This window comes from Panthera uncia, assembly GCF_023721935.1.
Source record: "Panthera uncia isolate 11264 chromosome A1 unlocalized genomic scaffold, Puncia_PCG_1.0 HiC_scaffold_16, whole genome shotgun sequence".
Taxonomy (NCBI): Eukaryota; Metazoa; Chordata; class Mammalia; order Carnivora; family Felidae; genus Panthera; species Panthera uncia.
In genome coordinates this window covers 66,995,303-67,011,370 of record NW_026057576.1, presented here as the reverse complement: position 1 = coordinate 67,011,370, position 16,068 = coordinate 66,995,303, and the positions used below count along the sequence as shown (strand labels likewise).

Here is a 16,068-nt window from a genome sequence, read left to right as displayed (position 1 = left end):
TTTTTCCATTTTACTGATTTTGAGAGAGGCAGATAGAGAATCCCCAGCAGGCTCTGTATTGTCAGTGCAGAGCCCAATGCAGGGCTCGAACTCATGATTTTGGCTCCAGTCAGGATCTCCCAGTTCAGGGTGGGGCCCCAACCGACCGAGCCATGCAGGAACCTTCAGTGAAGTCTTCCCCCCTCCCTCGCTCAACCAACCAGGCTTCAGCTGGATTGCTGCAGATGGAGGTCAGACCAGTTAGAACTGAGGCTCTCCGGGCCACGGCGCAGGGCCAGACCCCTTCTCACACACCGTGTCCCTCCCTCCATGCCCGGGCGGGTGGCTCAAGGGCCCCATCATTCTCCCTTCCAGAGGAAGGCCGGCCCCCCCCCGGCAGGTGTACTGTCCCCACTGTCCCATGTGGTACTTACCTGGTGGGACTTGTAGAAGAACAGGCAGAAGTTCGTGAACACCACCCACAGCTTCTGCCACCCGTTGCTGTTTTTGAATTTCCTCAGCAGGTTCCCGGACAACTGATTCTGAAAGACAAGCACGCACGTAAGGAGCACGAGTGGGGGGCGCCCTTGCCGGCAGTGCGCCGCCTGGTCTTCGCGGTCCGCGGGACTCCTGGGCGGGGCTTCCCGAATGTGACTGAGGGAGAGCTGTTCTCCCTGCGGGTGGATTCTCGGAGCCTTATTTAATTCTTGGCCCCCGTTACGGGTTGATTTGCACTGCTCCCCACGCCCAGCTGTGACCTCAGGTGTTCATGGGGGTTGTCATCACAGGTATACGGCAGGAGCACATCAGGCTCCGTCCACTGGCCCTGCTGTCCCTCGGAGAGACGGGGAAAGGATCCGTCACCCTGGGTGACGTGCTGGCGGGCCTTGTGCGCCATCTAGTGGCCTTGGTGGGAACGCTGGCCTGCAGTGGAATGTGTCCTGGCAGGGGGCCGCCTGTGACTCCCCGGAGCTGAAGGAAGAGTAACCATGGGTACGGAGGGGCGTTGCGCGGCCGGCCGTCCTGCCCGAACTCTCCAGCTCTGAGGCCTGGGTGGAGAAGGCCGGCCGCTCGTTACTGGGGAGACTAAAGCAGGAAAGGATGCTGGGCACAGTCCCACAGTTGTGTGTCAAACGGGCAAATTACTACGTTTAAGAAAAATTTATAAATATACCTGAGTCTGCTTTATTCTATCCCTCCAGTACTCTTCCTATAAAGCATTATTAAATGACCTATATAAGCAAGGTCCCCGCAGCAGCAGGAGAGAGAAGTGTAAACGTCTCTGCCCTCGAGTGGCTCACAGTCTGATGGGGAGACTGACTCAGGGTGAAAGGAGGTGGAAAGAGCCCACCCTGGACTTAGCTGACCTGAGGGGGACACTGCAAACAGCAGGGGTGCCCGATAGAGCTCCCCATCCCCCCCGCATCACTCTATCCAGCTGCCATCCAGCCATGGGCAGAAAGTGACAAGAACACAGGGTATTCGGAGTTATAGGCAGAACTGGGGAGCATCACACATGATTACACGTCACCCGGAGGCAAGGAGGGAGCGCACCTGCCTTCTACTGAACCTAGTTCTTCCAGCTGTTGGCGTCCAGAAGATCTCCTAACGCCGGTCCTGCAGCGTGTACACGCCTTGCCCCAATTCTAGGCAGGTCCACGGGGAGGTGCTAACTTCCCACGGCCACCTTTCTGGAACATGCCACGTTCAGACTCTCTGAAAGCTCCCCGCTGTCCTAGTGGCCCCTGTGGTCACGAACTGCACTCAAACTCCTCTCCCCGTGGCTTCACTTGGGTACACGTCTGTCTCCTCAGGTCACGCGGCCCCGAAACTCTGCCACCTTTTCTCTGACACTGCTCTCTAGAGGCTGAACCCACTGGGGCAGATGACTCAGGTCTGCCTCCAACGTGGGCCAGTCCCCTTCTGCTGCCTTTACCGGGCAGGACAACATCCGTGACCCAGACGCCCCGTTTCCTCACTTTCACAGTGGCCCCCTCTCCTGGACTCCCCCAATCCCCAGTGGAGGAAAGGCCTCTGCTCTGCCCTCTTCCTGGCTCACATCACTGCTCAGTCTTTATTCCGGACCGGATTGTGTCTCCTGCAAAGATAGGTTCAAATCCAAAGCCCTGGTACCTGTGGACATGACCTGATTTGGAAATAGGGTGTGTGTGGATGTCAAGGTGAAGATGAGGTCGTACTGGGGTAGGGTGGGCCCTGATGTGGTAACCGGCGTCTTTTTTATAACACACACCGGGGAGACCTCCGGGCGGGATGGAGGCAGGGGTGATGCATCTACCAGCCAAGAAACACCCAAGGAGTTCTGGCCGTTCCTGGGGCTGGAGCCTCCCTCAGCTTCCAGCACCACGAGGGACGAACTTCCCATTAACCAGTCCGTGGCAATGCGTTCTGGCAGCCCGGCAAGCCCACAGAGACCCCCCCCCCCCCCCCCCCCCCACAGATCCCCCGTCAGTGCTGTCCCTTCCATCCTGGTCCTCCCCTGCATCCAGACTGCCCACCCCTCCCCAGGCCTCCGGCACCTGCCAACTCCAGTCTAGGACACGAGAACGCTCCACTGGCCTTCCTACGTGGACCACCCCTATCCCGCATGCTCCTGGCTTGCCCATAACCCTGGGGGCACACCTTGCCTTCCCCAGCTGTCCCCAGGACACGTCTCCACCTGCACGGGTCCTGCAGGAGATGGGACGGGAAGAGGTTCCGGGCATGGGGCTCAGCAACCATCAGGAGGGGAACGAACTGCCTGCTCCCCGCCCCTATCACCCAGCGGGATCAGAGGACCTGGGGGAAGGGGGGGGGGGGGGGGGGCGGCACGTGCCTGGCACCGAAGGGGCCCATCACAGACACTAAACTGATGCCATGTGCCCGTGGTGAGGCCGGGGGCACCTGCAGAGGAACAGACCAGCCAATTCCATGAGTATTCAGCCCACATTACTGCTCCTTAAACCCACACGCCCAGGGGCTGTGGCGGCTGCCAGACTTCCTCAAAGGGCCAGATGGTGTATAGTGAGGCTCGTCAGACAGGCAAAATCAGATACGTGTAGTAGCCATTTAAAAACGTCCAACCCCGTTCTCAGTTCCTGCACTGCGAACAGCCAAGGGTGGGCGGGGCTGGCCTGAGGGCCGCTTTGCTGACTGGGTTCTGTACACTCACCTGATGACGCACACGGGACTGACTGCGCAGGCCCGTCACCGGGAAGAGCTGGCCTTGAGGACGTGTCCGGGACCCACCTGACTCCAGTGTCTGCTGCGCCTGAGCGGCCTAAGTGCCTCCAGGGCTTAAAAAGGGGGCTCCAGTCCTACCAACCTCCCACGCTTCGTTCTGCCCACACCCCGCGGAGGTCCGTCTAAAGTGGCGCAAAGACCACCCCTCAGTGACGCACCTCCTCCTGCTTCCCTGGACCGGCTGGACAGACTCGATTCCTTCCCGCTCAGGGGAGAATTCTCCAGCCCCACAGTGGGAAGGGGGCCGGGCAGGAGGACCAAGTCCGGCCCTGTGGGGTCGAAGGAGAGGGGACGTCCGCTGCCAGCCAACAGGAGGGCCTGGGCCTCGGACGTGTCCTCTTGAGGATGTGTTCAGACAGGCGCGGGTTTCAGGACACTCTCTGTGGCAGGGAACTCCACAAAAGCAGCTCTGTGGAGCCGTGAAGGTCACTTCTGGAGAACAATCCCAGACAGTCCCCACAGACTAGCCATCAAGAAGGGTTTGGCACGTTCCCAACACTGTTGCTTCAAAAAGCAAAACAAACCGCCGTTCTCGGCCCACAGCCTCCCGGGACATTTTCTCGGGCCAGGTCCGTTTGGGAATTGTTTTCGGGTTTAACAAGATACTCCGGCGCCTCTGCTAGATGGCACCCCCGGAAGCAGGTTTGGGGGCAGCAGCCCGGCATCGGAGGGGACCGTGTGCTGTGTCCTAGGGTTTCATCCGTGAACCGCGGCCCGCATGGCCCTGGCTGGCACCAGCTTTCTGACCCCACTGCCTCCCTGGACACCTGCCTGGGGGGACGGGGGGTTCCCGACACCTGTACCCCGCCCGCGCTGGGGCCTCTGTCCACGCGCCGGTGCGCATGGATAGCGGCCGCCCCACAGCCAGCTCTGCGAGAGGAGGGACGGCGCGGCGACGGCCTGGAGAACGAGAGTGAGCGAGCACCGCGCGGGCGGCCCGTACCTCCACGGCGACGCTGAAGTCCACCATGGACACGCTGGTGTTGCGGTGCCAGCACACGTGCACCATGGTGTTGCCGCGGTGCGGGGCCTGGCGCTCCAGCGACGTGCGCGACGCGCTCAGGTCGTCCTCCGACTCCTGGTCGGCCACCGCGGTCTCATCGGGGGACTCTGTGGGAGGCGGCAAAAGGCAGCGCTTCAGACGTCTGCTGGCCAGGAAAGGACCCCTTGGGGACCCTCCCTGGTGCTGAGTGGGACTGGACGGCCAGGGGCACTCCCCTGGGGAGCCCCGTGCGCCCCCAGAGAAGAAGCCACGTTAGCAGCCATCTCTTGTCGGGGTCCCACCCCAGGTGTGCGTGCCGGGGAGCCCCTAACACACTTGAGCGCTGGGGTTGGGGTTCTCTCCCTGCACACGGACCTTCTGGACCACGAGCCGCCGTGCTGGCCCAGAAGAGAGGACTTCCCTGCTCCCTCGCACTGTTCTGAGGGGCTTTTTTACTCTTAGGAACTGGAAGTTCCTTGATTATTAGCTTTAAACACAAATGTCAACCACAGATAGGAGCCCACCTGGTGGGGTGATTTTTTTTTTTTTTTTAATATATGAAATTTACTGTCAAATTGGTTTCCATACAACACCCAGCGCTCATCCCAAAAGGTTCCCTCCTCAATACCCATCACCCACCCTGCCCTCCCTCCCACCCCCCATCAACCCTCAGTTTGTTCTCAGTTTTTAACAGTCTCTTATGCTTTGGCTCTCTCCCACTCTAACCTCTTTTTTTTTTTTTTTTCCCCTTCCCCTCCCCCATGGGTTTCTGTTATGTTTCTCAGGATCCACATAAGAGTGAAACCATATGGTATCTGTCTTTCTCTGTATGGCTTATTTCACTTAGCATCACACTCTCCAGTTCCATCCACGTTGCTACAAAAGGCCATATTTCATTCTTTCTCATTGCCACGTAGTATTCCATTGTGTATATAAACCACAATTTCTTTATCCATTCATCAGTTGATGGACATTTAGGCTCTTTCCATAATTTGGCTATTGTTGAGAGTGCTGCTATAAACATTGGGGTACAAGTGCCCCTATGCATCAGTACTCCTGTATCCCTTGGGTAAATTCCTAGCAGTGCTATTGCTGGGTCATAGGGTAGGTCTATTTTTAATTTTCTGAGGAACCTCCACACTGCTTTCCAGAGCGGCTGCACCAATTTGCATTCCCACCAACAGTGCAAGAGGGTTCCTGTTTCTCCACATCCTCTCCAGCATCTATAGTCTCCTGATTTCTTCATTTTGGCCACTCTGACTGGCGTGAGGTGATATCTGAGTGTGGTTTTGATTTGTATTTCCCTGATAAGGAGCGTAGTCGGGTGATTTTTAAGTGCAGCGGGATACCCTCCCTCCATCAGCCAGAGCTGTCCCCCGCACTCCCCCGAGGCTAGTGCCTGGAGGTGACGCGCCTGGGGGGGCACCAGGGAAGCCTCTCCCTCCACACTCACTGTGGTCGGGGGGGCTGCTGGCCAGGAACTCGGGAGTGGGGCCACTGCTTTTCTCTGCCAAGTCGATGGCCATTTGTATATCCTCGACCCACTTTTCCATCTCGGATCTAGAGCTGAAGAAGAGGCAGACGTCAGGTCTTCAGACCACAGCAGGTGGAAGGAGAAGCAGGTGAGAGGTCAGGAGTTACCTGGCCGCCACGACGAGGGACTGTCGCTGGCCCCGCAGGGTCAGGCAGTGGGGGACACCCCACTCGTCTTCGCTTTCCTCTATCTGTGGGATGAGTGTGCAGAATGTTACTGCCAGAGGCAGGGGGACACGCGGTGCATTTCCAAACGTTCGCTAAACTGGCTACAGCTCAGAGGAACCATGTCCGAAAAATCACATTCGGAACATCAAAAGTGGTTTTTTTTTTGTTTTTTTGGTTGAGCCCATAAACTTCCTTTCATCCAACCACTGAGGGGAGTGAGAGTTTAAGCCAGGGAAATAATCCTGGGCAGACTGGCATTCTGTCTGCATCTGCCAAACAAGGGTCACAGATCATGGAGACTTGTCCACTGGCACACGTCTGGGGAAAGACAGATGGCTGCTCGATTGGGCGGGGGCTCTGCCTTTCCATGTGGATGGGGAGAATGGTCTTTCAGGGCCCCCAGCGCCAGGCAAGAGGAAGTAAAAGGCAGATTCAGACCTCATGGCCATGTCAGCTCGCTTCCTCACTTGATTGTAGAAGAAATGTACGCAGGCATCCTGCATGCAGGATGAGCCATGTCCTGAGCCCCTCTTGGGGAGCCCAAACAAGGCCCAAGGTGCCTGCTTCACGTTATGGGCTCCTGCTCCTGTTATCGGGCCTGAGAACTGCCTGCAGCCCGCAGGGCGGGATCCCCGATCTTATGCCCACGGCGCATACTCACAGTCATGCCGTACAGCGGGAGCTGCCCGTGCACTTTAAACTGATTCGAGGCCGTCAGCCCCCTGCTCGTGTACAGCAAGACGTCGTTGAACTAGAGGAGCAAGGACAAGTGCGGATGAGACGGGAGGGCCACACTGAAACAGCAGGTGCCCAGAGCAGGTTTTCGGAACCTCCCCGGCAACTCCCTGGTCTCGGCAGCTCCAGTCTGAGCAGCGCAGGCTGCTCCTCCCTCCTCCCAGGTGGCCCAGGGTCAGCCCGGGGACCCGACCAACGGCCATCAGCACTCACCAGGAAAAACATGCGTTGCTGGAGCCCCTTGCCGGAGAGCTTGCTGAGGCTGCCCAGGCGGATGAATTCCTGCGGACGAAACAGACCCCGAGGCTCGGCTGGGAGCACGCACACCTGCGTCCACACGGAGACTGTGGCTGCCTCGTGCCAGGGTCCCCGTCCCGGTGCAAACTATAGCGGTCGTGGTTACAGTTTACTGAATGCCATGCTGAGCTTCCCAGGAGCCCACGAGGCAGGGACGACGGTCAGTTCCACTCGCAGAGAAAGCAGTGCTCAGAGGCCCCCTTGCGAGCCTGGGACTCTGCCCTTAATCCCCAGGCCCTGGGTTTCCAGCTGCGAGGGGAGGGGACAGAGGCCACAGAGTGGCAGCAGGGGGCTGGGGAGATAGATGAGCCACAGGAGAGTAAGGGACAGAGAACCTGCTCCATGACTCAGCTCTGGTTCTTAGAAACAAGTGAACTGTGTTCTGGGATCAAACAAGAAGCAGCAAATGGGTGTCAGGAACTCCTCCCCCCAAGACTAATAAGCCCCGGAGGCCATGCGTCATTTGGGGCACTTAAAACCCCACAAAACTATTTTTTAAATTGTGATAAAATACATTTAAATGTACCATTTGTGACCTTTATGCACTCAGCATACCCACTACTCCTCTAGGTGGGGAAATTTTCATCACCCAAGAGGAAACCCCGTACCCGATCAGTGGTCACTCTCCCTCTCCCCTTTCCCCAGCGCCTGGCTCCCACCAATCTGTCTTCTTTCTTTATGGATTTGCCTATTTGGATATTTCATGTAAACTGAATCTTGTCATATGTGACCTTTTGTGTGTCTGGCTTCATTCACTTCTCCTGTCTTCAAGTTCCATCCACACTGTAGTATGTACCAGAAGTTCCCTCCTTCCTGGGGCTATTTTGTCATATGGACATATCACATTGTGTTTATAGGCTCACCAGAGGGATGATGGACATTCACGTTCAAGTGTTTGTTTAAACACCCGTGTCAGTTCTGGGTCTACATAGAGGACCGGAATGGCTGGGTCATGGGGAAATTCTATGGCTAACTTATTAAGGAACCGCCTAACTTCTCCATAGCGTTGCTTCTAAAATGTGGCTGCAGGTCCGTTAACATTTTTCCGGCGGAGTCTCTGTCCCCTTCCCTTGGATGTGGGTGGGCTGGGGACTGATCTGACCAACAGAGTGTGGAACACACACTATGTGACTTCCAAGACTAGGTCATAAAACCACATGTGGCCTACGCTTTGTCCCTGGGAACACTTGCTCACGGAGCCCTGAGCTGCACATAGAAGAAGGAGCACGCTGAACGCAGGGTCAGCCAGCAAGGCCTCTCATGGATGGGCTCTGTGGTGCACGGTCCCAGCTGAGCCTCCAGAGGTCCCTGCCAGGTGTCCGCCTTGAACCCTCCAGACTAACCCATCTGGGACCCCCGTCAATGTCACAGGGAGCAGAAGAATCACCTGGCTGAACCCTGTCCAACTGTTGACTCACAAAACCATGACATATACTGAAAAGTTGTTTCCAGCCACCAAGTACTGGAGTAGTTTGTTACTTAGCAACAGATTTCTAGAGCACCTGCCAGCAGCTTTCTCTGTGCTCACGGCAGCTACTGAGCCAAGGACTCAGCCAACTCATTTTGATCCTATAGACTTTTGCACAGCCTGATTCAATGCTCTGTTTTTTATGAAATGTGGATCAAAGACCGTGTCTGCCCACAATTTAACGGATGTGTTTTGGGGACCAACAAAGGAACACATAATAAATCCCTTCAGGACCCCGGGATGGATGCTGTCGGACATCAACAAGGCGATACGAGGAGATGATATCTGGGGGGCCGCTTTCATCACCGAAAGGCGGTGAGAGCGGGATGGGGGCCCTAACCTGCTCTCCTGCCGCACATTTGGAACACGTGTGTCTCCCAACAAATCTTGAGGGAGCTCAGCTGTTGCCTGTGTGGAACACAGGGTGGCCTGGGACACTCACTGCAAAAAAGACAAGGGAGCACGTCTGCATGTCTGGCAGGCCTCAGCGGCACGGAGCAGAAGGGCTGTGGACTCAGATGTCAGTGTCTGGGGCTGGAGACAGAAAAGTTCTCGCGCCTAGAATTTTTTTTAAACCACAGAAGAGGGTGGGGGAAAAGGCCCCTAATGTCCTTAAGAGCGAGCTGCTTCCTTCTGGAGGGAAATGCAGTCCACATCTGTGAGTTTTAACCAAACAAAGCCCCCCCACCCCCACCCCTCCAGTCCCTGCTGCTCTACCGGGAAGGCGGCCCACAGCACATTGTTCTACGGGGTGGGGGGGCTGACTCAGGCCCAAAGTGCTGTGGCATTTCTGTCTCAGGGAAAACGCCTGCCCTCCTGGACGTGGTGCAATCTCAGGCTGACCCCTGTAGGAGGGTGAGCAAGGATTACGCCGAACGCCAAGCTAGGAATCACACTGCCACTGCGTGTAGCCCAGGGGGCGTCTCCAAAATTATGTGCTCACGTTCAAATCTCAATTTTTAAAATTCTACCTATAGACAAACCAGAGCCTTCCCCCCCACCCCTTAGGTTCTTTGGTAATTTAAATTAATGATAATCAATTAGCTTTGGTACATGGAATGATACCCCATTTTAGAACTTGTTCCCCTGAAGGCCTGTGACTCCCTCCTTCCCATTTCATTCAGAGTTGACTTGAGGCTGGTTGATGAACACAAGAATATGGAAATAAGGTGGTTACCTTTATAAGCAATAATGACCTCTATTTATTAAAAAATACTTTTTAAAATAATTGTTTACTTTTGAAAGAGAGCAGGGGAGGGCAGAGAGAGGGAGACAGGGAATCCAAAGCAAGCTCTGTACTGACAGCTCAGAGCCTGACATGGGGCTCGAACCCACGAACCGTGAGATCATGACCTGAGCCGAAGTCGGACGCTCAACCGACTGAGCCACCCAGGTGCCCCAGCTATATATTTTAGAACATCCAAAGTTAAGAAAAAAATCATACCGATTCCAGTGGCCTTTACTAAGGCTTCTGCGTGGATGGGTAAACGTGGTCATTGTGTGCTGAGGCCTGGGAGAATGTTCTCACCAGCAGAGCCGAAATAAATCCCCACTTTCACCGTCCCCTCCTCCCCCAGCATTTACCACATACACCTGTTCTGACAATCTTTCACAAACAGTTTTCCGGTCAGTCTTGTCATTAGGCTCCCTGGCAGAAACACCCAGACACACACGGGGTTCCCTCATCTTCCCTGTCTTACAGACTTCAAGTCTCCGGGGCAGCTGCCTGTCGAACAAGACTGAAAGCCCCTGGCAAACCGGACACGGCACCTGTCTGAAGGCTAAGGCAGATACGAGGCAGATCAAAGACGCTAAAATTTTCTCTGGAACCTGGGTGATGTGAACTTTGAAATGGGGGAGCCCTAGAGATAAAGATCCCATGGAGAGAGTTGATGAGTTGTACCCCCTAATATCTTTGATCCCTGGGCAATGATTGTTTCCTGGGAAAAGAACTGAAAGCAGGCTGCTATGTGTTTTCACATTCCCCTCGGCCTGGAAGGAGCGTGTGTGCCCCACGAGGCCCCACTTCACTGTGGGTGGCCTACGTTTCATGAAGGGTGCTGGGTAGGTGAACGTTAATGGCCTAAGTGAACGTGCATCTCTCCTAGGATCACGTTTTGGCTAAAATGTTATTTTAATTCTGAATTAAAATCATATTATGCACAGAAAATTGCATCTTTTAAAAATTCTTTTCATCATACGGAACTTATGTGCTTTTGTGCACGAATTTTCCTCTGCCTTTGTATCACCATTCTACCCGATTGTTTTAAAAAAGTATTTTTCAGGGTGCCTGGGCGCCTCAGTCGGTTTAGTGTCTGACTTCGGCTCAGGTCATGATCGCACGGTTTGTGGGTCTGAGCCCCACGTTGAGCTCTGTGTTGAACATCTGCTGAGAGCCTGGAGACTGCTTTGGATTCTGTGTCTCCCTTTCTCTCTGCCCCTCCCCCACTCGTGCTCTGTCTCTCAAAAATAAATAAATGTAAAAAAAAAAAATTAAACAAGTATTGCTCCTTGGCTTCCGTTTTCATTTACTTAACTTTAAAAAAGTAAAATAAGATGTCTCCAATCCTGTCAGAATACGGTAGGAAAAAAGTAAATTAGCAAATCAACCAGGAAGGAGAAAAAGGAGGTCATAGCCTTGCTTTATCTCCTTCTGACCCAAAATTGGGGAGTGATAGTGACGCCGTCATGTTCAAGGCGTTGTCCCAACTGTCTCACAGCTGGAAGGAAGCCACTTCACTCAGAAGGGGGAGATCTTAAACTGGAGAGCCCGTATTCAAAAGGTTCACATTTAAGTCACTTAAACATTGCCTTTCTGGCTTCACCTCTAACAGCTTGCTTACTTACCCTTCCCGGAATCACAAGATTGTCGATGCCAATCAAGTCTTTCTTGAGTTCATGCAGCTTCTGGAAATTCTCCATCTTGATCATCGTACCGTGAAGCTGTGCCACCATTTCGGTAACCTCTGCCAGAGCAGCTGACCAAGGGAACAGAACCGGAAATGGCAGCATTAATGGCGGACGAGGGTCTGTTTTCCCATCAGACTTCCGGGGGCGATATCCTCCAGTAGCCGCCCTAAGATAGAGGCTGTCCTTCTAGGGGAAAACACTGCTATTTCTAATAAAAATCTCTAACAAATAAAAATTTGCAATATGAATTTATTTGCTTGAGTTTCCCCAAAGCATCTTGGAAATGAAAACGGCCCCTTTGTGGCTATGTGGTGGATAGCTGTCTTTCCACTGGAATCACTTGGCACAGAGGGGATCGCAGGGGAATACGAACTAGAATTTTGTCCTCAGGGCACAAGTTTCTATCCACCTCCTGTTACCTGGGAAGGACAGAGAGGATAGAGAGGCCACAGAAAAATCTGGGGCAGACAGGGGATCTTTCTGTGAGAGAGTCTCCTTGATAGTGTGACGCTTCTGGGCAACTAACATTCCAGCACACCCCAGTCCTTCCTTCTGCAGAAATCACATTTTGCCAAGACGGTTGCGAAGAATGATGGCAAAAGGAAGCTGGAGTTTGCACTCACGAGAGGGTCTTCCCTACACTGGGAGGCATCTGATCTGGAAAAGGAGCTCCTGTCCCCTTAGGACACATTTGGGTGACATGTAAACCCACAGTAGCTATTTAGGTATTTTCGTCAAGCAATACTTGTCAACTGAATGCCAGTCTTCAGAACACTAAACACCTCCTCGCCCCCAGCACTTCAACATTGGAAGGGAAGTGATCCTTGCTTTCTCCCTGGGGATGCAAATTAAATTCTTCCCGGCTTATCACAGAATGCCTTGTCCCAGCCTTAGTGACAAAACCCAGGACTTGCTCAATCTTCAGACATTTACTGGCCAGCTTAGTCCAATAAACAGTCACTGGGCACTGAATGCTTAGTGGGGGTGGGGGGGGGGGACTGAGGAGGCTCTAAGAGGAAAAAGATGGCACCCTGGTCCCTGAGCGCTCATGGGGAGGCATCTCGAGAATGGCTCTTGACACACTACATCCCTCAAGAGTAGTAAACATATTCCCCCAGCCTTTTCACAACCATGCTACCTTAGGTCTTAAGCTAGGTAACCGATGCTTTTTCCATTTAGTTGTCAACGACAGACTTTTTTTTTTTTTTACCGGGATTGTTCTGTAAAATGCCAGCTGGGCAAGCCAGCCAAGGACAGTACATGTGGAATGAAAGATGTCCTTCACCTTTCTGGCTGATCCAGCCATACAATTCTAAGTCCTCCCACCCGGGTGTGGCCAACTGGCAACTGGTATATAAGACAAGGCAGGCGGGTGGAGAGGGTCACCCGACCTCGAGGGTCAGGCGCAACCTCCAGGCTCCTAGGAGGAGGAACCCTGTGCCAGGAGAGGGCGAGTAGTGGCAGTAACGACTCCAAGCAGAAGGAACAGACTATACCGAGGTGCAGAGGCACAAAGCACCATGGTCTTAAAGACTAATGACCTATGTGTGACAAACCAAAACCACGTCACCAGCCGTTTCTGTCCCCTTCCGTGAACTGCCAATGTCTTCATCATTTCACCAAAACTTCTCTGGGGTTATCTTTTAAGAAATGAACCTGTACGATTCCTCTACATATCCTACATACCAAAGGATTGACTTTCTGCAACAAGCCCACGTCTCCATTTCCTTCCTTAAAGCCCTTCCTATCTTCCCTTTGCTCATGACTGCGGTCTTCTGGGGTTTATGAGACCCCACGGGATCTGAGTCTGCTTACTTTGGCAGTCTCAGTTCTGCTGCTATCCCTCTGAGCTCCATACAGAACTTCTACTTTCTGGGGTGTTCCCACAGTCTCTGTTCCCCTTGGACCTCTGTACGTGCCGTTCCCAGCTTCATACTGCACACCCTCCCCCCAACTGGGAAAACTCCTATTTATACCTTAGCTGTAAAGGTAAGATATCCTTTCCCTCAGAGAGCTCCCGCTAAGCCCTGAAGGCCAGGTCAGATCACAGGGCAGTCACTGTCCAGGTGTCTTCCCCTCTGTGCCCACCAGCGGGTCCCATGCGTGGGGGCCACATCTGCGTCACTCACTTTCATATGCCCAATACACAGCAGGTGCTCGATGTTGTTCAGGGGCAACAGGAAGTTTTGACGGTAGCCCGAGGGAATCTGGTGTTACCCAGGTTTTAAACAAAACAGTAAGAGGTGCATTTAGAAAAAGAGAACGCAGATGGGAGGCGTTTATAATAAGAGAGAGATAGCAGTGGCCCAGGTATCTTATCTGTAAAGTGGGGAAACAATATTTATTGTGGTTGGAGTTGTTGGTTATTAAAGGAGTCAAGGTGTTAATATTGGTAAGATACCTGGCCCAGGGCTGAGTGAGCGACAGTGGGTAATATCGTCATGACAGAAGGATAGGATGGTCAAGCATGTGGGCTCTGGGTTTAGGTTCCAAGTCATTTGCTTTCTAGCTGTGTGACTCTGGGCATGTTCCTTAACCTCTCTGGTCTCAGTAGCCTCTATATGTAAAATGAGCTCACCCCTGCCTTTTGTAGGCTGGTCGTGAAAATTATGAGTCAATTCAGGTAAGGCTCTTCTTTTTGTTTTTGAGAGAGAGAGAGAGAGCAAGTGAGCAAGGGGAGACAGAATGAATCAGGTGAGGTGCTTCTTAAGGTGACTGGCACATGACAGACGCCCAGCGGTAATTAGCTGAAGCACTTATTGCAGGCTGTTTTCCGTAGCTGATCCCAGGAGGGTCAAAGGTTTCAACCACCTAGGGAGAGGGATGCTTCCTAGTGGGGGTGGGGAGCCGACTCTAAGTGGGCCTTCCCCAGGGTTCTTTGCGCTAAACTACCCAGGACCAAAGGAGGAGAGAGGTCCTAATGACCGTTATCACTTCCGTTATGGAAAGACCAAGAGGTAACAGAAAGTGCTGGGCCCTGTGCTAAAAAGCAGCACGCGCCCCACCCCCCCCTCCACGTGATCGCAAGGCCCCGCCCCTCGCTCCCTGCGGCAGGCCCTGCCCCTCGCTCACCGCGGCAGTCCCTGAAGTCTGCGTGGCTGGGCGGGTGGTGCTTGCACAGGCGCTCCAGGACCTGCTTGTAGTGCATGAGCCGGTGCAGCGGGCGCAGGAGGAAGGTGTTGAGCGGCAGGTAGCACACCTTCTGCAGCTCGAAGTCTCTGCACAGGCTCTCCAGCCGCCGCGAGCTCCTGATGCCCGTCTCCAGCGCCTCCAAAGCTTCACTGTGCTTCCACAGGTGAGCCGCCAGTTGCTGGTGGGGGCGAGACACGAGCGCACACGCGTTCCACCGGGCCCGACTCTCAGAAGTGAACATCACCCTGGCCTTTCGTGGCTTCCTTTCATTCTACTTCGAGCTTTCCCATTCGCTATTGATTTCGTTATTTCCGTTAGGCTCTCGGGATGAAGAAAAAACCTCTAGGGAAGCATTATGCGTTTTAATTGGCATAGGAGACGTATATGCCATATTAGAGGTGAGGCTGGCAAAACTGAGGGGAATTAATAGACAGGAGCTCCTTCAGGGGGCTGTGCTTTCCTTCTAAATGTCAGAAGAGCCCAGGGCCAATTCAATAGGTGTCATATAGTTACAGCTACGCATTTCTGTTAAACGCCTCCCTTCTGCTTCTCGGTAAGGAAGCATCTGCCATGAGCCACCTGCCCTGCTCCATTCCGGAGCGCTGGGTGAGAATTAGACACAGAGCCTACTCTATGGGGGTCTGACAAAGATACTTTACTTGACCATGTTTTCTGCAGGCTCCTGAGGCTTCTCCTTGACTGGTCTGGGAGCTTCCTTATGAAAAGCCAGTTTTAGCAAAAATCCTACTAAGCCTAACTGGAACCCCCGGCCCTTGACGTCTGGCCACCCTTGACATTGGGTTCCTCATCTCTTACCATCCCCAGGTGATGTGCGATCACCTTGCCTTCAGCAAAGAATCCTGTCTGGTTGGTTCAGCCAGAACCCGATTTATCCCCAATGTTTCCTCTTTGTACCTTCCCATCCTCTGACCCCCCACCCCGCCCCTTGGCTAGAAGTCCCCGCTTGCCCATGCTGTATTCAGAGTTGAGCCCAGTCTCTCTCCCCCACAGCAGTGGACCCTACCCAGTCCCAATGGTCCTGAATAAAGTCTGCTTTACTATATTTAACACATGCTATTGAATATTCCCTTCCTGTAATAGCTGGTGGTAGAGACTGACGAGGGTAAGAGGATAGAGGGTTTGAGAATAGAGCATTAAAGGAGGAATTAAGTCCTTAAGGGAGGTGGGGAATCGCAAGGTAAGAGTAGATTCCCTTACCTTACAGGTAAGGGTAACAAGATGGCACAAGAACATCCAGGACAAGAGAACAGTTGTCCTCAAGACTTCCTTCCCGGGAGTGGGCTTGCCGTCCATGTGCTGACCACCCCACATCTACATTTCCACGCTCCCCAAAGGCTTCGCAAAGAGCCTGAAACGCGGTGAGTCCAGGTGGAAACCCAACACCACCTGCCTCAAGTGGGGCCGCCCCATGATTCTGTAACCTCAGGATGGATGCCGCCACTAGCTGGTTATCCAGGACGGAAAAACCAGGAAAGCATTCCGGATTCCATTTTTTTTTTTTTTTGAATCCTTCACCAAGTCCTTCTGATTCTACCTCCTAAAAACGTCAAGGCTGTTACCATCTTTCTCTGCACAGTCACTGCCCTGGTTCTGGCTTTGTGTC

At 53.6% G+C, this 16,068-nt stretch overlaps 1 protein-coding gene across 3 annotated transcripts in view; it reads right to left on the bottom strand.

The window, feature by feature from the left end:
- Positions 1–16,068, bottom strand: part of FARP1 (FERM, ARH/RhoGEF and pleckstrin domain protein 1) — a 294,004-nt gene that overhangs the window by 1,848 nt on the left and 276,088 nt on the right. For all 3 annotated transcript variants that reach the window (XM_049647489.1, XM_049647490.1, XM_049647488.1), the window contains exons 18-25: positions 14,385–14,622; positions 11,250–11,380; positions 6,851–6,919; positions 6,564–6,653; positions 5,843–5,925; positions 5,655–5,767; positions 4,163–4,329; positions 414–521 (exon numbers count right to left, since the gene is read on the bottom strand). In XM_049647489.1, the coding sequence (XP_049503446.1) occupies positions 414–521; positions 4,163–4,329; positions 5,655–5,767; positions 5,843–5,925; positions 6,564–6,653; positions 6,851–6,919; positions 11,250–11,380; positions 14,385–14,622 (999 nt within the window). The remainder of the gene's footprint in view (positions 1–413; positions 522–4,162; positions 4,330–5,654; positions 5,768–5,842; positions 5,926–6,563; positions 6,654–6,850; positions 6,920–11,249; positions 11,381–14,384; positions 14,623–16,068) is intronic.